The sequence below is a fragment of the Melitaea cinxia genome, chromosome 29 (assembly GCF_905220565.1).
Source record: "Melitaea cinxia chromosome 29, ilMelCinx1.1, whole genome shotgun sequence".
Lineage (NCBI taxonomy): Eukaryota > Metazoa > Arthropoda > Insecta > Lepidoptera > Nymphalidae > Melitaea > Melitaea cinxia.
In genome coordinates this window covers 5168564-5192804 of record NC_059422.1, presented here as the reverse complement: position 1 = coordinate 5192804, position 24241 = coordinate 5168564, and the positions used below count along the sequence as shown (strand labels likewise).

The 24241-nt window shown below is 34.5% G+C and overlaps 2 protein-coding genes across 7 annotated transcripts; both read left to right on the top strand.

The window, feature by feature from the left end:
• The first annotated feature begins 996 nt into the window (after positions 1-996).
• LOC123667822 (coatomer subunit zeta-1) lies at positions 997-18395 on the top strand. 6 transcript variants are annotated; one of them, XM_045601661.1, is made up of 7 exons: positions 997-1411; positions 2206-2351; positions 2734-2833; positions 7141-7274; positions 12333-12423; positions 15104-15137; positions 18282-18360. In XM_045601661.1, the coding sequence occupies exons 1-6, from the start codon at positions 1376-1378 to the stop codon at positions 15125-15127; spliced, it is 531 nt and encodes a 176-aa protein (XP_045457617.1). In that variant the 5' UTR covers positions 997-1375; the 3' UTR covers positions 15128-15137; positions 18282-18360. The 6 variants fall into 6 exon arrangements, with proteins under 6 accessions (XP_045457617.1, XP_045457616.1, XP_045457613.1 ...); XM_045601660.1 differs by lacking the exon at positions 18282-18360 and adding an exon at positions 15717-15842; XM_045601658.1 differs by lacking the exon at positions 15104-15137 and having other exon boundaries at positions 1049-1092; positions 1239-1411; positions 18282-18395.
• Positions 18396-20509: 2114 nt separating this feature from the next.
• LOC123667978 (isochorismatase domain-containing protein 1-like) lies at positions 20510-23955 on the top strand. The gene is made up of 4 exons (XM_045601804.1): positions 20510-20641; positions 21932-22138; positions 22956-23072; positions 23688-23955. Exons 1-4 carry the CDS (start codon positions 20510-20512, stop codon positions 23826-23828), a joined length of 597 nt encoding a protein of 198 aa, XP_045457760.1. The 3' UTR covers positions 23829-23955.
• Positions 23956-24241: the final 286 nt, after the last annotated feature.

Here is a 24241-nt window from a genome sequence, read left to right as displayed (position 1 = left end):
TTGGAAGGTCTTTTAAGGTATCGGGCAGTGTGTTATAATTTTTTATAGCCATACAGTATACATTTTTTTTTATAAAGACTTAGTTTCTGAAATGGTACATATAACTTTTGTGGTTATCTTGTTGTTCGTGATATCATATCTGAATTAGCCTTGAAGAGATACAAATGCTTTTTTTACGAAAGCATTTGTATAGTAGAAGAACTTATAGATGAACCTTAATTAAAAAAAATAGCATGTTTTAGAAATAAAAAAGGACATGGGTTTTAAAAGCCCGTGGATGTATATTAATTATATTTAAAAAAAAATATTTCTTCAACGGCTATAACGAGTCGGAAAGGTGTGTCCTGTTTGATTATTGCTGGCCCAATTAGATATACGAGTTCATCAAAAGACGAAATACTCATTCTGTAGTATAAAAAAAAATTGTCTGGATAACATCTGAGTTTAGAATGCAATGTACGATGCTTCCCATATTCTAATCTATTACTTAATATATGTGCACCCAAAATTTTCTTTTTTGTTTTCATCTTCTTTTTATTATTAGAGCAATTAGAGCGTTTTTTTTTCCGCATTTTCACACACACGCACCGCGCTAGCAACACTGTCACTGATTAAATCGAATAGTCTGCGGCTAACCAACCAACAAAATAAAGTTGATCAACTAAGTTGTAAACGTCCGCACACGTACCGCGCACGTACAATTTAGTTGTTCGGTAGTCGGCCAACTTAATTGTAAGTGTGCGGGAGCACTTACGGTACCTACATAAAAATAAACCAATCGCTTTGGTTCTACACTCTTTATTTGTCTATGCTTTGCAGTTGGCAGTTAGCACCAGTGTTGCCAGATGGGGCAATTTGTCGCGAATCGGGCGATTTTTTTCATGGATACGCTCCTTTTTTTAAGTTTGGGCGACAAGTCGCAAATTAGGCTCTTTTTAATCCTCAGAGTTGGCAACAATTTAAAAGTACAAAAACCGTTACAAAAAATTTTGTTTTTTTTTAATGTCCCACTAAGCTTCCTTTAATTTTGAAATTGAGTCAATATATTTTATCTGTATCTTTTATTTTATCTCTTGTATCTTGGGACATCATGTAAGTTAATAATGTCTTAAATAGATAATTTTTAATTTCGAGTCTGTTATGATAAACTGTCATAAAAAACTGACAGACAGATCCTAGTGTATATTCAAACTTTCATTGGGCGACTGCTAAGAATATTTTGCGACTTTCGATCATAGATGGGGCGACTTGAATCAAAACTTTCTGGCAAGCCTGGTTAGCACGTCCGTCACTAACGTCAAACATATAAACACGTCAACTCGGCGCTGAGAAAAATTTGCTTTTTATTCTAAAATCATTGCAGAAATATAACAAAATGGTTCATACAGGTACTATGGAAGGAGCTTTATTTGTAAGTATTACCTTTATTACATTATAGTTTACAGGACAATGATTCGTTATATGGTAAAACAACCTACTGCGACAAAAATCATTAAAAATATATAATACAAGTCTTTAACAATACAATAAAAAAAAGACATTAATGATATATAAAATTAAAACAAAGATTTGAGTATATAAAAATAATACAATTTAATAAAGTGTATGCTCCACCTAATGGTCAGTGGATATCATAGCCTAGAGACGCCTGCAACACTCCTTGTCTGGGCTCTGGCTACCTTACTCACCGCAGGAGACACACACTCACACTCCTTGAAACTACACACGCTACTTGAAAGCAGTATTATGTAGCTGTGATATACAGTATGGTTGAGGTCTCTCATTGATCACCTTTCTACCACCGAACCGCAAGGCATCGCATGAATCTGCACCGCTACGTGGTTGAAATCCTACGATCTCGCACTAAACGGTTTGCTTCCTCGTTCCTAATATGCACTGCAAAAATTTGGAATGCCCTTCCGACTTCCGTTTTTCCAACAAACTATAACTTGGGTATCTTGAAATCAAGAGTGAATATGCATCTTCTAGGCAAGCGCGCACCACCTTAGGCTGTATCTTCACTTGCCATCAGATGAGATCGCAGTCAAGCGCTAGTCTATAAATTTTAAAAAAAAAGTTATTTCCTTAGTTGGTCTGCTCCAGATTTTGAGCAGGATATTTCCTGCTGTGCCCTACTTAATAAACCTCAGATAGTTTATATAGCATTAAATATATATTACTAAATGTATTTTTGTAAAATTTCAGGAGCCAACGCTTTATATTGTCAAAGGAATGTGTATCTTAGACAATGACGGTAATAGAATACTTGCAAAATACTATGACAAAAACATTCTACCAACTGCCAAGGAACAGAAGGCATTCGAAAAGAACCTTTTTAATAAGACACACAGGTAAAAACTAGTTCTTATTTAATTTTTATAGTTCTTCAATTATTCTTGTAACTTTCGATTTTGCTCAAGCTAATATATTTTTTGCCAGTGTCAATTGGAATGAAAAGGGTGTAAAGGATGTATGATGTATATTCTGTGATGATATATCTAATATATAAAATTCTCGTGTCATGGTTTTAAACATTGAACTCCTCCGAAATGGCTCGACCGATTTTAATAAAATTTTGTGGGTATATCGGGTAGGTCTGAGAATCGGCCAACATCTATTTTTCATACCCCTAAGTTATAAGAGGGGGGGGGGATTAAGCGGGCTAATAACATATATGGCAAAGAAACGTTTTCGGGGTCAGCTAGTTAAATATAAATTTTAACCATCTTTCAGAGCAAACGCTGAAATCATTATGTTAGACGGTCTGACCTGTGTCTACAAGAACAATGTGGATCTTTTCTTCTACGTCATGGGAAGTTCGCATGAAAATGAGGTATAACATTAAATTAGTACTTTTAAATTGTTTTATAGACTACCATTACTAATATTACGAAAAAGGGTTTATTACAATTATATAAAAATAATGTTAATTATAAAAAATAAATGAATGTTTCACTCGTAATGGCCTGCAATAGGATGTTAGTCTTGAGTCAGGTCTGAATACATACAAACACCCAGACTATTACTTCACTTCAGCCTATCGCAGTCCACTGCTGGACATAGACTCCACAAGTTCGCGCCAAAAATGGCGTGAACTCAATCATGTGTTTTGCCTTTAGTCACCACGTTGGGCAGATGGGTTTGTGACCGCAGGGCTGTCTTTGTCGCACCAAAGAGCTGCTGCCCCACTATAATACCCAGACTATGGCAGACATAAATAAATATATATCTACAACATACACATACGGTCGTCTTTTTCTATGGTAAGCAACTTAATGCATGCCATCTATATAAGCTCAACGCAAAATAGATTCTCTAGGGACTTACAAATCACTGCACATAGCCATCAATGTTTTCGTAATTCATATATTGGTACCTGCAACTGTCACCACATTGACTTTGTTAAAACTCAGCGTTACCTTGGTATTACTATAGATACTAACCTCAATTGGAAGGAACAAATAAACAACCAAACATATAAACAATGTTTGTGACAAATTACGTGCCCTTTTAGCCAAATTAACCATAATTAAACCCAAAATTCCATTCTCAATACTATTAATGTTTTATAAATCTTTAGGTAAATCTATTATGTCTTATGGACTAAGCACCTACGGTCTTACATTTAAATCACATCTCGATAGAATCTATCATCTCCAATTACGAATCTTAAAAACAATCGTGCCCGTATACATAAGAAATAAATACAAAAACAACTCATTGAAATTATTTAACTACTGCAAAGTAATACCAATACATACTAAAATAAAATATACATTATTAATAGAACAATATTTTAATTCAAACATTCAAATAAAAATGAGTCACTATAAACTAACAAGAAATATTACAAATCACACATTAAAAATACCTAGGCATATTAATTTTTATGGAAAACGTACGCTTAAATATATTATTCCTTTCTTAATATCTTAATAATCTGCCATCAAATTTAAAAAAAAAAATTCAAAAAAATAACTACAAAAACATATTAAAAAAATTCTTTTTAGACGAACTTAAAGAGAGAGATTGACATGACCGCATTTATTATTTTTATTATGATTATTACTATTTTTTAACCACTTAATGTTATTTTTTTTTCTTTCCAATTATATTCACATGTATAATCTATATTTGTATAGCTTTATATCATATTTTTATGTTAGTATATAATATCGTATGTACTTTAGTATTATTACTTTATCTACTTATTATTTACTTATCTTTTTTTTTCTTCTGTAAATAAATAAATAAATCAATAAATATAAATGTGTTATAGGTAACAGCCGACTGGTATGGCTACATTTTTTTTCTATAATCATTATCATCATCATCATTACAGCCTATACAGTCCACTGCTGGACATAGTCCTCCACAAGTTTACGCCAAAAATAACGTGAACTCATGTGTTTTGCCCATAGTCACCACGCTGGGGGCGGGTTGGTGACCGCAGTACTGGCTTTGTCGCACCGAAGACGCTGCTGCCCGTCTTCGGCCTGTGTTTTTCCTATAAACATACATATAAATAATACACATGTTGTTGTTGTTGTTGTTCACGGGCTCTTTTCCGCAACTCGACGTCTTGGTGCGCCTTTTTTGCGTGATTGGCTGGGGGGCACTATTCGTGCCAGCCTAGCTCCTTGAGGAAGCCTAGCAGACCCTTCACGTTGCCGACGACTTCCTGGAGCAACCTCGGTGTACCAAGGTGTAGTGCCCTGTAGTTCGCCACACCACCGCATTCCAGCAGGATATGTGAGGCCGTTTCTTCTGCCTCCATGCACGCTCTGCATAGGGAGCTGTCTGTAACACCTAGATTGTGTAAGTGCTTGTTAAGCAAGACTTGTCCGGTAAGAGCCCCGACCAGTAGTCGGAGCTGGGCTCTTTCGTAACCGCGAAGTTTGCGGGACAATCCTGGGTTGATCGTCGGAAAAGCTTCCTTGGTCTGCCTGCAGGTAGTTAGGTTTGTCCAATATTCTTGGTGCATTACCTTGGTGTTGTGTCGCAGCTGGCTACGCAGCCATCCGAAATGCAGAGGCAGAATGGTTTCGGGTCCGTGGACCCTCATCTCCGATCCATTCCTCGCCAGTCGATCGGCCGCGTCGTTATCTCGCGATCCACTGTGTCCCTTTATCCATTGAAGGGTAATGGTGTTTGTTTCACTTACCTTCGTCAGAGCTCGATGGCACTCGTATATTAGCCGTGATGTCATAATGTCGCTCTGTAGGGCTTGCAGGACCGATCTGCTATCGGAAAGTATACGGATTGGAAAACTCTGTACCTCTCTAGATTTGATCGCTGTTGCTGCCATTATGATTCCCATGCATTCCACCTGGAAGACGGTGTTGTGGGTTCCCAACGGCGATGAGATGTGGATATTCAGGCCTTCTGAGTAAACCTCAGAACCTGTACCTGTTGATGTTTTCGACCCGTCTTTGAAGATTCTTAACTCTAGGGTTGAGGCCTTCACCTAGGTCTTCGTGTACTTGTATTCTGTATTTTTTGTCGAATACGTACTGTTTGGGTATCCTGTCGGTAACCGCTTCAATGAGCGGTTCCCTGTTCGCTAGTTCGCCAAGTATTCCTGTGTGTGCTACTTTTACGTTCCTCCACAGGTTTAGCTTCCTGAGTCTTCCTGAGTCTGTCCGCAGCCTCTCCCACCTCCTGTTGGATAAACAGATGCAGCGGCGGCAGGTTCAGTAGGGCTTCCAGGGCCGCAGTCGGAGTGGTCCTCATGCAGCCCGTAGTCGCCATGCAAGCTAGCCTTTGAAGTCGTTGTAACTTTGCTTCACCGGTGATTAGTCTGGTTCTCGGCCACCAAACCACTGCACCGTAGCTGATGATTGGCCTGATAACGGACTGGTACAGCCACAGAGTGATTTTTGGGGATAGACCCCATCTCTTACCTATCATTCTGCGGCACTGCCAGAAGGCTGTTGTAGCCTTGTCAATTTTGCTGTTGAAATGTTTGCTCCAGTTCAGTTTGCTATCTAGAATGATTCCTAGATACTTTACCTCCGAGCTGAACTGTAGCTCCGTACCGAACAGTCTAGGGGGGTTGTAGTTCCCCAGTTGCCGTTTGTAAGTGAACATCACCTGTTCCATCTTTTCAGGATTGACGGTAAGTTGGTTGTCTAAGACCGGGATGACTGGCGCGAACTTAGGGAGGCCTATGTCCAGCAGTGGACTGCGATAGGCTGAAGTGTAAGTGTGTGTCGTTGTCTATGCACCATCTCTCCACAATTCGTAGCGCCTGCTGTGTGACATTGCACATGGTACTGCTGACTCTGCCACTGATTAAAATAGCGATATCATCAGCGTACCCGATCGTGAAGTATGTAGTTGTGCCGGTTCAGTCTGGTTATGAGGTCGTTTACCACTATGTTCCACAATAGTGGGGAAAGCACGCCTCCTTGTGGACATCCTCTAGCTACCAGTGCATGTTGTGCCTCAAATGATGTCAGGTTGATGACTTTTTCTGAGCATGTTACCTATCCAGTCAACCATTACCGGGTGTAGCCCGTGCTTAACTAGGGCCGACGAGATGCTGTTGAAGTTGGTCTTGTCAAACGCTCCTTCTATGTCGATGAAGGTGCCAAGACACAGCCTTGTTTTCAATGGCCTCTTCTATTTTACTGACCACTGCATGTGGAGCTGACTCTGTTGATTTACCTTGGCTGTACGCGTGTTGGTTTGGGTGTAAGCGTACTGTAGGGCGTTTTCTCTCAGATCCCGTTCGCACAACCTTTCAAGAGTCTTCAACAAGAACGATGTGAGACTAATAGGTCTGTGGGATTTGGGTTCGGAGTAGTCAAAAAAAAATACACATAAATAAATATATGTATTACACCTAGGCTCTGTTCACTTCAAACAGTGCCAATGATCTAGTCATATGGGAAGTGTAATCGTGTGAAACAACGCCGATCAGTGACATGTTGAGTTGTTGTTGACACCTAACAGTGCTTTTACTTAAACAGCTAAAGTTACTATACTAATATCAGTAGAAAGTGTCAATTTATGTTAAGATTTAAAAGTATTATTGTTTTTATTAATTATAATTTGATTAATTTAATAGGACATGCACACTTTTTTTATGTTGAGAAAACAGACAGATATTTAATAAAGTCTTGTATTAATTTACAGCTGATTCTTCAGTCGGTCCTGAATGCGCTCTATGAATCAGTTAGTATTCTACTGAGAAGGAATGTAGAGAAGAGGGTACTGTTAGATAACTTGGATGCTGTGATGCTGGCCTTCGATGAAATCTGCGACGGAGGGTAAGTGTTATATTTATAGTATGTGTAAATATTTTGAATATACTTTTGGTTTCGGAGCGTTTTGAACACAATTTATTCTAATTTACTATAAACTAACTACATTTAAATAAAATAAAATGAAAGACATGTAACCGATTTGGAGGCTTTAATGTCTCTAAGTTAACTTTTACGGCCCAGTGGATCTCAAGGAGGGCGACCAGATGCTGAGTTTGCGTCTCTTGCTTATTTTATGAATCTTTATTATTATTATTATTAAACCTTTAACACGTGGTTCAATAAGTCCCGAGACTAAGTACTAAAAAAAGGTCTTTTTATAAAATTAATTTTTATTCATCAACATAGTCTCCTCCAAGAGCGATACAGTCCCTCCAACGCTTTTCTAACTTTTCTATCCCATGTGTGTAGAACGATTTGTCTTTGGCTTCAAAATAAGCCTCCGTTGCTGCGATAACTTCACTATTTGAGTCAAATTTCTTACCCTGAAGCATTTTTTTGAGGTCTGCAAACAGCCAGTAATCGCTGGGGGCCAAGTCTGGCGAATAAGGGGGATGAGGAAGCAATTCGAAGCCCAATTCGTTAATTTTGGCCATCGTTCTCACGGACTTGTGACAAGGCGCGTTGTCCTGGTGAAACACCACTTTCTTTTTGTTCATGTCTGGCCGTTTATCCGCAATTTCGTACTTCAATCGCTCCAATAAGCACATGTAATAGTCACTATTTATATTTTGCCCCTTTTCAAGGTAGTCGATGAAAAGTATTCCATGCGCATCCCAAAATATAGACGCCATAACCTTACCGGCCGATTTCTGAGTCTTTGGACGCTTCGGGCGGCTTTCACCAGCCGCTCTCCACTCCGCTGCCTGCCGATTGGATTCCGGAGTGAAATGGTATATCCAGGTTTCATCCATTGTTACATACCGACGTAAAAAATCCTTTTTATTATGATTCATCTGCGCCAAACATCGCTCTGAATCATTGATACGTTGTTCCTTTTGATTAGTTGTAAGCAAACGCGGCACCCACTTAGAAAAAAGCTTTTTCATGGCCAAATTTTTATGTAAAATAGTGAAAACACTACCAGCTGAAATCTTCACTATCTCGGCTATCTCTCGCACTTTTACCTTCCGATCTTCCAATACGATTTTGAGGACTTGGTTAATATTTTGTTGAGTCACTGCTTCATTTGGACGACCTGAGCGTTCCCCATCATTGGTGTCCATGCGACCGCGTTTGAAGTCGGCATACCACCGACAAATGGTTGCTTTAGAGGGAGCTGATCCTGCATAACATTTTATAAGCCATTGCTGTGCTTCAACGGTATTTTTTCCCATTAAAAAACAATGTTTTATCAACACGCGAAACTCGTTTTTTTCCATTGTATCGAAATTACAACCGTAGCGTCACTTAAATGTTTCAAAATCAATAATTTTATTGTTGTCCGATGGCGGGATAACCATCCAACTGCTGGCTTTGAAATACACAGGCCGAAGACGGGCAGCAGCGTCTTTGGTGCGACAAAGCCAGTACTGCGGTCACCAACCCGCCTGCCCAGCGTGGTGACTATGGGCAAAACACATGAGTTCACGTTATTTTTGACGTAAACTTGTGGAGGCCTATGTCCAGCAGTGGACTGTATAGGCTGTAATGATAATGATGAATTTTATTGTTCCATTTTTAAAAATTTGACACATATTCTTGTATTGATAGCCAGTACTTTTTAAAAATCAAAAGAGTTTTTAATATATGCGCCATTTCCAGGTTAGTCTCGGGACTTATTGAACGATCTAGTATTGCGGATATAGTTAACAATGTTTCTTACAATTCATGTTGATCGACAATATTACAAAAAGGGTACATGCTAACGTATATCTGCGTGTCTTTGGGACACAAAGGCCTCCTCCAACTCCTTCCACTTCTCTCGGAACAATGCAGCCCTCTGCCATAATGGGCCTGCAACCCTTCTGATCTCGTCTGACCATTGCTTCCTTTGTCTTCCTCTCTTTCTTCTGGTGTGAAATCGAGGGGTCCACAGGGACACATCCCTCGTCCATTTATCTCCAGTGTCTCTGAGCATGTGGCCTACCCACCTCCATTTCAGGGTTTTTGTTTTTAATATAACATCTTCCACCTTTGTTATTTTTCTTATATCCTCCCTTGCGATCCCCCTTTCCACCCTTTTGCGATCTCGTTTAGTGTAACCCATTATGCTTCGTTCCATAGCCCTCTGACAAGTAACGAGTTTTTGGCTTTGTTTTTGTGTTGTTGCCCATGTTTGGCACCCGTAAGTGAGTATTGGTAGTATACAGATGTTGTATATTTTTCTTTTTATGGCCATGTTATACTGTTTGCCTTTCAACACTTCTTTCAAGGTCCAGAATCTCTTCCATGAGTTGGCAATCCGTCTTTCTATCTCAGAGTCCATTTGGTCGTTAAATTCAATAATTTGGCTCAAGTAAATATAGGAATTTACATATTCTATTTCTTCCTCCTCTATTTTGATGTTTATTCGGGATCTATTTGATATTATTTTGGTCTTTGTTTTATTCATTGTTAGTCCCACCTTTTTACTCTCTTGGGCCAGATCTCGGAGCATGGTCTGCAGATTTTCTGGGTTATCACATATGAGTACTATGTCGTCAGCGAATCTTAGGTGGTTCAAGTACGTTCCACTGATGTTAATTCCAAAAGGTCCCATTCTAGCTTCCTAAAGACCTCCTCTAATACAGACGAGAAAAGCTTTGGTGAGAGTGGGTCTCCCTGTCTCACGCCTCTGCGTATAGGGAACATCTTCCCTTCTGTTTCTAGCTTTATTCTTCCTATACTGTTTGAGTATACATTTTTTATAAGCCTTATATATTTATTATCAAATCCTTGAGTTTTTAGAGCTTCCCATATGCAATGGTGTTCTACGGAGTCAAATGCCTTGTTATAATCCACAAATGCCATATACAGTGGTCCATTATACTCTTGACATTTTTCTATGAGCTGTTTTATTACATGTATATGATCCATGTAATAATTGTGGAATAACTCGATCTAAAGCCAGCCTGTTCTCGTGGTTGTGATTCGTCCAAGGTTTTGGTAATGCGTTTAAGTATTATTTTTGAAAACACTTTATATATATTCGACATTAAGCTTATCGGACGATAGTTATTTATTTCTGCTCTATCTCCTTTCTTGTGAATAAGAATTATAGAGCTTGTTGTCCATTGCATTGTTATATTTTCAGTGTCTAGGATAAGGTTGAATAAGTTGGTCAGTCTAGTTATTGTTTTTGTCAGATTCGCTTTCATCATCTCGTTGGTTATGTTGTCAGTTCCTGGGGCCTTCTCGTTTTTCTGTGACATTATTGCGTACTGAACTTCTCTTTCTAGAATTTGGGGTATTTCTTCAGGGTCACCTTCGATGTCTACGTTCATTTCCGGGGTATTTTTAGATGAATACAGTTTTTGATAATATTCTGTTGCAAGTTCTAGAATAGACTGTCTCCTAGTTTCATGTTTGTTTTTATTATCTTTTATTTTTGGAATCCAAAGTGTTTCTTCACTTAATTCTTTCAATGCCTTGTTTATACCTCCTGTTTTGTTAATGTGGTGTATCATATATTTGAATCTTCTGCACGACCTATCCTGTTTTATATTGCGACTAATTTCTTTGCTGAGATCTGTTATTTTTTGTAGCACTGCTCTATCTTTCCTGTTCTTAAGTAGTTGCTTTCTTTCATTGATGAGGTCGAGTGTCTTAGGTGTTAGTGTGTTCCTCTTTGGTTTTGCCTCTGTCCCTGGTCTATACATATCACTTATCTCTGAGTTGTAGATTTCTTGCGTCTCATTTTTTTGATTCGCAGTTTCTTTTTTACGTGTCGTTTCGTGTATTTTTGTGGCTGCTGCAAATAAGTTAAAGCACTTTCTCTGTTTCTTTTGTTGTTTTTGGAATAATGTTGCTCTAACCATGCGATGGTTTGTGTTATAGTAAAAGTTGTTTATTACATACATTTCGGAATGATCTAGGTTGGTTGCTCATTCTCGTTTTGATATCTTCCACCAGGTGACATCCATGTCCATTTTCTGGATGATTTTTTCTTAAAGAGGCTGTTCAATATGGTTACATTGTTTTGGAGGGCCATGTTCATGACTCTCTCACCATTTTTATTTCTTTTGCCTATGCCGTATTTTCCTATGATCGATTCTTCACCTTGTTTCCTTTTGCCTATTTTCCCATTAAAATCACCCATCACGATGATATTCTTATAGGTTGTCTCTAATGTTGTTGCTAATAGATCGTAGAATTCGTCTTTCGTTTTTTCTTCTGCTGATTCACTAGGGGCGTAAATTTGCACAATGGACCATTCATCTTTATATCCATTTAATTTTATACAGCAATTCTTTCGGATATACCTATGAATTCAATTATTTGTTTCTTCAGATGTTTTTTTACCATAAATCCTACCCCGTATTGTCCCCTTTGTTTCACCTATATAATATAAGACGTAGTCATCATATTCTTCGATTTGATTACCCAGTCGTCTCACTTCGCTCAGACCAAGGATGTCCCATTTGATATTTTCTAAAGCTGTTTCTAGTTCAAGGAGTCTTTCATCTGTTCGTAATGAAAGTGCGTTTAAAGTGGTAATATAAATATAAATTTTATGAATCTTATTTTATATAATATAATAAGGTAAAGAGCTCCTGTACAGGGTCGGAAACGCACTTGTGATGCTGCTGGTGTGGCAGGTGTCTATAGGCTACGGTACCCAATTACTATCAGATGAACCATATGCTTATTTGCCGACCTAGTTGCATAGAGAATAACTTTTGCTTTTAAATACACGACTGATGTAATTTTTTTTTAGCTCCATCTAACTTATGTCTTCCTCTAAACTTCAGTTCGCCTTGCCCGATCACACTGTTCGTAACGCTCTCGTCACGCATTCACCAGCTTACTCCCCAAGTCAAGCGGGCCTAAAGATTTTCCTTCAGAAAAAGATATAGAATAATGTTTCTTAATATAAGTGTATTTGAATGAAATATATTAATAAGCAAATTTCGTATCTTGCAGTGTAATATTAGACGCTGACCCCACATCGATAGTCGGACGAGCAGCCCTGCGTACTGAGGACGTACCGTTGGGAGAACAGACCGTTGTCCAGGTAATGGACAATTTTAATAAACTATTTTGGTAGTTTTAAGACAAATAAATGTAAAGTTAATAAAGACTGTACAAAATAATTGTACAGTCAGAAAAAATATACTTAAATAAAATATTTGTATCCGTTTTTTTTTAAAGTTAGACTTTGTTTTTTTTTATTGAATTCAAAGTTGTTATAAACTTCTCAAGAGCTAGAGAGATATTATAAAAAAATATATAGAAAATGCTGTTTATTTATTACTAGAGACCCGCCCCGGCTTCGCACGGGTGCAATTTGATACTAAATATAAAATAAATATTTGCAATGTAAGCTCAAAACTATGTGTTTATTTACGACATCACATTATAAACCTCTAAAACTATCAGTGTTGCTATGCTATATTATGCATGTATTATACATATAAACCTTCCTCTGGAATCATTCTATTTACTAAAGAAAACCGCATCAAAATCCGTTGCGTAGTTTTAAAGATCTAAGTATACATACAGCGAGAAGCGACTTTGTTTTATACTATGTAGTGATGCAAAATTAATATCTAAAGTAAGATACTTTAGATTTTATGATCAACCTTCGTGGGAAGAAAAAAGCGCCATCTCTGGCGTCATAAGATTAAAATCTTCCATATTACAAATTAAAAAATTTTAAACTCAAATATTCATAAGGTAAACATGTCAAAAATAATTCTTAACACTTAAAATTAAGTAAAAACTTTAAATAAAATAAAAATTAAAACCACCATAAGGCAACCACCACCAGATATATAATGTCATTATCTATAATCTAAAAAAGATAAAATGGTGTGTTATCAATAATATTATTTATAATATTTACTTAATAGTAATTCACATTGTAACAATTTTTTTTAAGACTTTTTTCATTTGTAAAAATAAATTTGAGCGTTATTATATATAATAATGATTCACATTGTAATGTTTTTTTTTAAATGTTTTTCATTTGTGAAAATAAATTTGAACGTTATTATATCAAATAATGATAATAGATTCAGACTTCAATATCCTACTGCTGGGTAAAGGCGTCGTTCTCCATGTAGTATAAACTAAATTAAAAAAAAGCATGTATGTACTATGTAGGTACGCAAGTAAGAAGTTATGCTTCATCGGCTAGCTAACTTCATGTTGCTAACTTCTTCGTTGACGAGCTAACTTCAGTGTCGGTTTTTTGTGACGGTATGCGCTCGCGTCGTAAAAATTTAACGCGCCAAAGAAATATAACTTCAAAAAATAATTAGCCTAAAACGTAAAATCAGCAACCTATTATTATCAGACTATATGCTTAGTCGGTATAACAAAAAAATTTTTTTTTGCTTTATAATAATGACACTATGCCTGTCCAGCGTGGTGACTATGGGCAAAACACATGAGTTCACACCAATTTCGGTTCGAACGTGTGTCGAACGAAGCTTATGTCCAGTAATGGACTGTGATAGGCTGATGTGATAAATGATACTATAAAATTTTCCCAAATTTAACCTACGACTCTCGCAAAGTATTCATCAATATAAAGCTACTAGTTTGCAGCTTAATTTTTAAATTATTTTATTTTAAATAAATTTAATAAACTCGCATAATAAATAAACAGCACTGAAGTTCTTTTTATTAAAGATAATTGTTTTTATAAAAATCTTTCCAAATAGATAATCATTAAATATTATTAAATTAGATATTTCGTTGTATTTGTGAATTAATTGTATTCTTTGTCAAGTGTTTGTGAAACAGCTTAATTATTATCACATTTTGTTTTGTGTTATTCGATAAAGCTCAAAACCTTTGTATTACAATGAACTTATCAGTAAAAACGCTTTTGCCATATTCTTACATATATAGATGTCATATTCTTACATAATTATATAGATATAGTGGAATACAAAATATTACATAAAACTTATTACATACAAAACTGTTGTTAAATTTATTTTAAATTTATTGATACATGTTTATTTGTCACAAAGACATATAAAAACATTTTAACCATATCCTATTATATCGTATGTACGAGTTTACCAGAATAAATGATTTTAATCAAGTTTCAAGCTATTACAGGAAATAATTTACTGTTTCTGACTAAAAAGACATTACTCCTGTTACTAAGGTTTAATTACCACATAGTCCTAAATTAACTTTAATATTTTCATAGTAGATCATCTCGAAAAGGTTAAATACCTACATATTTTTATAAAATCACTGAAGGTACAAAGCTTTATATTATTAACATACTGGGGTCTCAGCACAACATAACCTTCCTTTTCGTCACCGCAATTAGGTAAATAGACCTACTTTGTATATAAGGTTCATGAAACACTACGTTACTAACTCATATACACAATATTAACATGCTTGTTAAAATATTTTCATACATTAGTCAATATACAAGTATTTAATAACATTGATATCAATAATAAAAAGAAAACTTAAAATTGAAGTTAAAAAGTTGATATAGGGTTGTCAAATCATTAATTATTTTTAAGGGATTTTATATATAAAGTATTATATAATACGATACTGTATTTCTTTCGAAAAAAAAAAAACCAATTTGATCTATATTAATAGTAATATGAATTGGTTTGAGTTTTTGGTAATTCTAAATTTTATTCCAACAATTTATAAATTGCAATATAGCTAATTATTTACTTGCAACGGTCATAACTAAAGTTTATTTACAGAAAAATCTTCTGATGGAGTTCTAAACTACTAATCGTAAGGATTAAAATATCAATTATATATTTAACCATAAATAAATCATAATAACATATATATGTTATAACATAATATAAAGTAATCTTGTGACCCATAATTAGTTCCATTTCATTTTTACCCTTGGTAATTTATGTTAAAAAAATTTGTTTTCTTTTGTGGCAACCCTGAGTCAACTTTTTTATCTTTATTTTATCCTATTCACATTTATTGTTATAATAAAAGTTATTATAGTTTTTCAGTGCCTTATTACTAAATAGATAAATTTTGTTAAGACATAAATAGTAATATAAAGATTTACGATACATAAGTCATACTTTCAAATTTGAAATTAAAAAATTACCAAAAAAGGTTATTAATTTAATGATTAAGTTACCTACTTTCTATAAATAAAAGTATTATAAACAACTTTTATTGGTTCTTTTGCAATGTTTTTTTTTACACTTAATATTCACATCACTAACTTCAAATAATCAAGCTTCCTTGTTTTGTGGACTGACAATCTTTGTATGTTACGTTTTTTGTTACCTGTCGATATTTTTCTCTTAATAAAGTTTTATTTAAAAAAGTTCAACATTTCAGGTTCTATACAACATAATGAATAACAATTATTAAAAAGTCAAGAAAATGGCAACACTATACGTAACAAATAGTTTATAGATGTTATTATTTTTTGTTATTTATCGAATATATAGTTAGCTAAATTAATTTTGTTTTTTTTTCTTATCCTTAACAAGCTTGCACTAATACTATCACGCGAAGTTCATTATAGGAAATGACACACGAACGTTGAAACTGAATTATTTAATACTAGCTATGCCCTGCGCTTTCACCCGCATTAATTTGAAGATAAAGAACGTACTAAAATAGTGGCCTTCATCAGTAAAACAAAAAAATCATAGTTTTTTTTTTTTTATTCGAACCGGTAGGTCTGAGACTAGCGACAAACAAACTACTATAGTACTACTAGTGCAGATGGCAACATTAGACAAATATGATGCTATATGGCAACATTAATGTAACAGAGGTCAATAAACTATGTTAGTTGGCTTATTAAATATTAAATACTGGCTACTATTAATAATTAAAAAACAAGAAATGTTTGGCATGTTTGTTTGTTATTTCAATTTAGCAATCGAACTTATATCGTCATAATAAACCATTATTATCATTTTTAGATATCAACCATTACCTTTTAAAAAAATAAGTGAAACCTTATCAGGTTTAACTTTTGTGTGTCAAACTAAAATTATTATTATTTTTTAAGTTTAAGTTAATTATTAAGGGCCTCTTTTACCGATTGTGGTTAACGCTATTTGTCGAATAATGGTATCTAAAAGATAAAAGTTTGTTATATATTATTAATTTTTGCCATCGAATTTCACTTTATGAATTTTTCCAATCTGGAAATATGAATCCAAAAATTTTAGTTTATTAATTGAAGAGCAACAGGTCCTAATGACCTATTCTACCTCCTACAGCTAAAGTTACGAATATATTACTTATTTACAGGATAAAATTTATCCAACTGGTGAAACCGTTTCTAAGGGTATAAAAATTGACATATATGTACATAAATTATTTTTTTATGATTTGTACATATTTATTTCACTTCAATTTCTATTTATTCAATAAAATATGTAATCTATCAATGAATAAATAATAAATATATTTATGTTGAAAAGTATGATATGGTACGTACATGGTGGTATATATTTTCTACTATTCATCAGAATATATAATATAAAAATATGAATTGTTTAACGGTCAGGTGTCCTAACTAACAAATGTCAAACTAGGCTATGGTTTTTTAATTTGTTCTTATACCAATATAATTAATCTCGATATATAGAAATATACGTGAGAAAGAGAAGGAGCACGAAATATGGCAATTTTCTAATTTTTGTAAACTTCATTTATTTTCATTACGACGATACATACTCAAACGTATCTGCCTGTAACGTTCCACTGCTGTCCTCTTTCTCTTTCTCCGTATAGGAGAAGGATCAGACCAAACAGTTATACATTATATTTCATGTAAATTGGTTGAAAAATCTTGACATATTTTACATTATACAAAAGTTGTAGATACTAGTTTTTTTTTAGTTTAAAAAAAATATCTTAAATATTATTCAACGCAATATGTTCTCAAGTTAAAAAAACCGACTTCAATGACATCGACAAGTAATGCAACGTAAGTAGACAAAAAAACCGTTTAAAAATTAACAAACGTACTAGTCGTCACTACGATTTTCGAGGGTTTCCCTCGATTTCTCTGGAATTCGATCATCAGATTATGGTTTCTTTATCATGGTACACTTGAGATATGTCCTTTCCAACAAAAAAATAATTATCAAAATCGGTTCCTAAACGACGAAGTTATTCCCAAAAATACATATATATATATATATATATATATATATAAATACATATATATATATATATATATATATATATATAAAAATACATATATATATATATATATATATATATATATATATATATATATATACGGTTGAATTTAGTAACCTCGTCCTTTTTTGAAGTCGGTTCAAAAAATACGTCAGCAAATGTAGATCCAATTTAGAAATTCATAATTGTTTGGTGCAATTGTAAATCATAGATATTTTTTTTTTTTTATTTAAAAAAAATACGTTAAATTTTAAGTCCAGACCATGTAGTGATTTGTCGGCTATCGGAATACTTTTTTTATGGCGAGGACGTCTGTGAGCGTCAGCTGATTGTAAAAAAAAAACAATTTAGGTACATATCTTTTTATTTTAGTTATTAACTTAGTTCCTTAGTTATCTTTCGTTAACCAGGTTTTTTTATTTATCTATATGTAATAATAAATAAGTAGACAAAAAATGTGTTAACAATTGTAATTAAAAGATATAATCCCTGTTTTAAATTGATAAGTTAGTCTTGTTCATAGCATTGTTTTAGTAAAATTAAAAAAAAAAGGTATTTTATTTTAATAAAAACCTATAAATATTTCCTAACCTAGATTTGTGTAAGAAATGGAGTATGTACGAGTATAAGCTGTAAAAATAATCTATAATTAAATAATTACATCGGTGCAGCAAATGTCAAAATGACATTTAAAAACGCAATTGTCAAAAAATCTTGACATTAAATCTTTTTCAGGTTCTACAATCCGCCAAGGAGCAACTAAAGTGGTCGCTACTGAAATGAAACATTTAAAAAATTAATAAAATGTTAACATTATATATTTCATTATTAAATAAAATACTTACTTCCTATCAAAAATCTTCTTTGTTTCTTATTGTCACAGTTCCTTTTTATTTAATTAATACCTCGTCCTTTTCCCTCACTCCTATCTGGATAGCTTTTAACTAATCAATATGAACGCGGCATTTTATTACGGTTTAACTGATTAAGGGATGGGGTTAAGCGGATGTCGATGAGGCACTGTTAACTTAAGGGGTTACACCTAGTTGACAGCTGAAAAAGGCATGTTTATGCGATTCGATAGATATCACTTCAGTCTATCGTTGTTCACTGCTGGACATAAGCCTCCACAATTTTGCGCGAAAAATTGCGTGAGCTCGTGTGTTACCCATAGTCACCACGCTGGGCAGGCGGGTTGGTGACCGCAGGGCTGGCTTTATCGCGCCGAAGACGCTGCTGCCTGTCTTCGGCTTGTGTATTTCAAAGCCAGCAGTTCGATGGTTATCCCGCCATCGGTCGGCTTTTTAAGTTCCAAGGTGGTAGTGGAACTGTGTTATCCTTTAGTCGCCTCTTACGACACCCACGGGAAGAGAGGGCCTGCCTATATACTTTACTGCCGTAACCACACAGCAAAAAAAAGCAGCAAAAAGATATACAAATCAACAGAAATTTATTAAAATCGGTAAATTGAGTAGTTCCATTAAGAAAGTCAAATCCGAAAACAATAATCAAGATACATGGGCCCGTAAGTCTAATGTAGAAATATATGGGATTCTCGAAAAGAAAAATGAAAATCTTATTTCTCTATTACAGACTTTAGTTAATAAGACATATCTGCAAATAAATATGAGTACTGATATTGATTTTGTTACAAGAGTAACCTAAAAAAAGTGAGAAAAGAAAACCAAACCGATTATTGTACGCCTTTTATGCCAATGGAAGAAGAATAAATATTAATCAGTTCCCAGACAGTTAAAGCTTAGAAGTATTGATATTGATTTCAGAAATAGCGACAGTTCGATATTATTTAACAATCACCTCACCAGCACCAATAAAGCGTTATTGCAATCGGTGAAGAAAGTAGCAAGTGATAAGCATTGTAAAAATATGGTTAAAATTCGCCAACCCGCATTAGAGCAGCGTGGTGGAATAAGCTCTAATCCTTCTCTTACATGGGGAAAGAGACCTGTGCCCAGCTGTGGGATATTGCAGGCTGAAGCGTGAGTGAAAAACTACAGTATTATGACTCGTTCCGTCACTAGGCCAGTTTTGTACTTTATAAGTCTATACAAATAAATGTAATTGGAGTCTGTTTGTATTATTAAGGTAACCACTTTTACGAAATGCATATGAATGTATACACGATATATATACTAAAATAACATTTTTTACAATTTTTGTCTCTCTGTCTGTTTGTTCCGGATAATCTCTGAAGTGACTGGATTTTGATGGAACTTTCACTAGTAGATAGCTGATGTAATAAGGAGTAGTTTAAGCTACTTTTATTTTAGAAATTTATTTATTTTATAACTGCGCTATTCCGTTGTATTCCATTCCTTTCTGTTCTTTTCTATTTTGTTATATTCTATTCTATTATATTCGATTTATAATCGATTTTATATTTAATTTTATAATCGATTTAGAATGGATTTTCATTTCGATTTTATATTGGATTTTAATATATTGTTTACAAGGATATATATCATAGGATGGGACTTTGCCGAAGACTGGATATTCAAAAAGTTAACTTTCGCCCGCAGTTTCTCCCGCGTGAACGATATTTAAATACGAGGAATACTAACCATACTAATTGTAAAAATTCTTCTCTGTCTGTCTGCCTGTTAACTTTTCAAGTTAAAACCGCTGGACGATAGTTTGGCATGGAGGGACTTTAAGACATGAGGATGGACATAGCCTACTTTGGTCGCAATAATAATATCTACGCGGGCAGAGCCGCGGGTGGAAACTAGTACATATACATATTTAAAGTAGGTAAAGTTGTATAGATGTGTATCTAATCTATATGGTTTGCTATTAATACTTTAATCATTTAGTGTCGAGCCCATTATCTGGTTAGTAATGTAGTGTTGTTATATTATTACTATCGACGTTTTTTTAGGTCAATCATAAAGTTAAAAAGTAGATATATATTTTAATAATATTAATAAGAAATTGCTATGGCAATGACACGTAATTTATTTAGGCTCGGAGCCCTAGAAGCAAACAAAACTGCTTTCTTTCTATGTGATATGCAAGAAAAATTTCGACCTCAGATTAAATACTTTGATGAAATTGTTAGAACAGCAAATAAAATGGTATGTATAATACTATATAGCGTATTTAATTGTCTTCCAGAAAAAAATATTTGTATATAATCGTACATCTATATTCATATTTAATTATGTCTAATAATTATACATATGTATTATAATTATATAGACATTATCGTCTTTATGTATGCAATTTTTTATATCAGTTCTTTACGTTATGATGTTTTGTCTTTCATTTAAAATTTATCAAGTTTTTTATAGATAGATATGTATGTATATGTATATGTATGTTTAAATTTAAGCGTGCTCTAACGAGAAGTTTTTGAGTGATACTCAATTATATGTATTATACGTAGGTACATATACTTTTCTATTGTAAATGAAGTTAGTTTTTTTTTTAATATCCTATAAATTACTGTCTAAGTTTCGTGATTTCACTCGCGCATTTTCCGATCCGTGTTCATTTGGACCACCATAACCAGCTATCAACGTAACAAGTTTTCAGTCAGTCAGTCAGTTTATCCTAAAGCAATCCACCGCTAGGCATAACCCTCCTCAAATTCGGACCAGGACATCCGAGTTTCCCGCAATCCTCATACAGCCTACATCGATAATCTTACATAGATCGTCGGTCCAGCGGGCGGAGGACGTCCTTCACTGCGTTTGCCAAGACGCGGTCTTCACTCCAGGGCACGTTTGCTCTGACGAATATCAATCTTGCGACACAGGTACACTGTCACTTCAACTTGCTAATTCTGTGGGCTGTGACGGTTACTTTCGTTCTCTCAATGATAGTCTCATTTCTAATCCTATCTTTGAGAGAAAACCCAAACATAGCCAGTATTGTTGCACGATGAACGACTTGAAGCTTGTGGACCAGTCCCTTTATCAGTCGGTCATAAGCGTCGAAGGAAAATTCGTCTTCTTCGCTGATCTTGGATATGGACGGTCATCGTCGCCGCGTCGTACATACACCTCAGTATCTCGATATTCGGTATATCGTCATTTAATATGACATTTCTGCACAGAATCTAGGACAGGCCGATTCTCGACACAGTCAAAGGCGTAGTCTACATACACAGCGGCTGATTATACTCTTCAATCTTTTGTATAATCTGCCGAACAGTATGGATGTGGTCTACGGTACTGTAGCCATTTCGAAACCCAGCCTGCTCCGGTGGTTGGAATTCGTCGAGTCTTGTGGCGAGACGATTCGTAACAAGTTTAATTACAACCAATTTAGTAGTTTTTGCTTAAAACATCCTCATCATAAACTTTCTCATTTTTTGTATTAGCAGGATAATATGAAATTTATGATTTATTTAATAATTTCAGATAAAAGGTGCAAAATTCTTCAAAATCCCAGTTTATGTTTCAGAATATGAAACAATAACCTATGGTTCCACAGTTGTGGATATTGATATTAGTGAAGCGGCATTTGTTTATAACAAAGAAGATCTTTCCATGTACAACGAGACACTCAAAAAGTTAGTGAAGAAGGATGTGCCGGGACTGAACTCAGTTGTTATTTTTGGTATTGCGGTAAATACATTATTATTATTAACCTGGAATTTTGGTAAAGACTAAACATTTATGTCCCTTATCTCTCCTTTAATAGAATCGTACTAAGTTTTGCAATAAAAAATATCCAGTTTTATATCCTGTAGGCTCAAATCCATTACGTTTCGTTCAAATTTATTCAATGGTTACAACCCGATGCTTGTATGACCAAGAAATAGCAGACATTTTTGGGTTCAGTAAGTTTTCCTGTTTTAATTCAAAATATCTTTAATTTACATTATTTAGGTAACTTATTACGTTTTAAGTACATTTATAAACTTCCCTCGAGATTTTTCCTCGCTGACATTTACATTTAGTACCCTGTTATCGTATAGGTACAATAAGTACTTAGTTACATTGAAATTTTAATTATTTATATTTACAGTAGTACTTGATTTAAATACAATTTTATTACTAACTATAGAGTTTTTCCACTTAGATTCAATACATATTCAAAGCCCATTTGGTAAATACTGGTTACAATTTTTTTTTTCTTTTGGATATCCCACAGAAGTTCTGACTTAGTGGGCTTTTGTAGGGATTCTCTACTGACGAAAGGCCATTTTACTAACTTTTAATACGAAATAAGTCATATGTATACACTGAGCGATCTCCAGTAATTTATCCGTAAGTTGTGCCCCAGTTACCTTACTAACCACATGGACACAACACTACTTGAGACTAATATTATTTGACTATGATTTTCTGTCACTTTGAGTTACTTCCCCAGTTGGGCAGTTCCAGATCATGAACAAGATATTTCATGTAGTCCTACCTCAAAAGTGTTTTGTTTTCACAGGCCCATGCATGTGTAGAGCAAACCGCCATCGACTTACTCAATGAGGACATTAATGTTCATGTGTTAGCTGATGGTGTGTCGTCACGATCTATCTTGGACAGATCTCTTGCTTTACGGGTGGGTACATAATACCAACAATGTATATATTATACTGATAAACTTTTTTGTGCTGTGTGGCTACGGCACTAAAGAATTTAGCCACCCCCTCTCTTCCCGTGGGTGTCCTAAGAGGCGACTAAAGGATAACAAGGTTCCACAACCATCTTGGAACTTAAGAAATCGACCGATGGCGGGATAATCATCCAATTGCTGGCTTTGAAATACACAGGCCGAAGACGGGCAGCAGCGTCTTCGGTGCGACAAAGCCAATACTGCGGTCACCAACCCGCCTGCCCAGCGTGGTGACTATGGGCAAAACACACGAGTTCACGTTATTTTGCGTAAACTTGTGGAGGCCTATGTCCAGCAGTGGACTGTATAGGCTGTAATAAAAGTTTTTAGGTGCACTTTATGTGCCAATATATCTTTCATTTTCAGGCATAAATATTTAAGGTAATCCTAGTAGTAGGTATGTAGTTAGTTATTTTTTATTATTTGAAAATCTTCTTTTGAAATTTGTACTTCAATTTGGTTTATGTTAAAAACATCTCTTAGAATAAAGGTATTAATCCTAATTGCCGTTGTTGGGCCGTTGAGGGCGTGTTTATTTATTTATTTAATTTTTATTTTCAGCGACTTCAATCAATGGGCTGTATTTTGGGCACATCAGAAAATGTTCTGCTCAAGTTATTAGGGGGTACTAAACACCCCGCTTATGAACAAATATCGAAATTGATTAAAAGTAAACCTACACCTGATTGTAGGTGTGGATAGGTTCATGTTACTATATCATTGTTAAAATTTCCTTGTTTTATACCTCTACCTACCACTGTAAACATAATTATTCTTAAATAAATGTTATTTATATTTAATATGTTGTTTCTAAACAAAATAAAAAATTATTTCATATGATGTGCTTTTTCTATTTGAAAATGAAATTAGTATAGGTCTACTAGGATGTGATGGCAAATTTTTTTTTAAATAGTGATTTTTATATAGCAACAAGCAAAATGTCATCTGTCAACTGAAATTTCGAGGAATTATTTTTCGTTTGGCTTCAAATTTCCTTTAAAAAGTGGTGAAAATGTCGAAGAAACCTCTTCGATCGCAAGCAAGAATTATTGTTTTATTATTATTATTAATTTAACAAAAATTATCCTTATCAATAAATTATAAATAAGGAAAAA

Excerpts from the sequence above, each read along its gene's own strand:
- LOC123667822 (XM_045601657.1), top strand. The coding sequence starts at position 1,376 with ATGGTTCATACAGGTACTATGGAAGGAGCTTTATTT. Across the intron at positions 1,412-2,205 it reads CTATGGAAGGAGCTTTATTT|GAGCCAACGCTTTATATTGT; the intron begins GTAAGTATTACC and ends GTAAAATTTCAG. Across the intron at positions 12,424-18,281 it reads GAGAACAGACCGTTGTCCAG|GTTCTACAATCCGCCAAGGA; the intron begins GTAATGGACAAT and ends AATCTTTTTCAG.
- LOC123667978 (XM_045601804.1), top strand. The coding sequence starts at position 20,510 with ATGACACGTAATTTATTTAGGCTCGGAGCCCTAGAAGCAAACAAAACT. Across the intron at positions 20,642-21,931 it reads TTAGAACAGCAAATAAAATG|ATAAAAGGTGCAAAATTCTT; the intron begins GTATGTATAATA and ends TAATAATTTCAG. Across the intron at positions 22,139-22,955 it reads TTGTTATTTTTGGTATTGCG|GCCCATGCATGTGTAGAGCA; the intron begins GTAAATACATTA and ends TTGTTTTCACAG.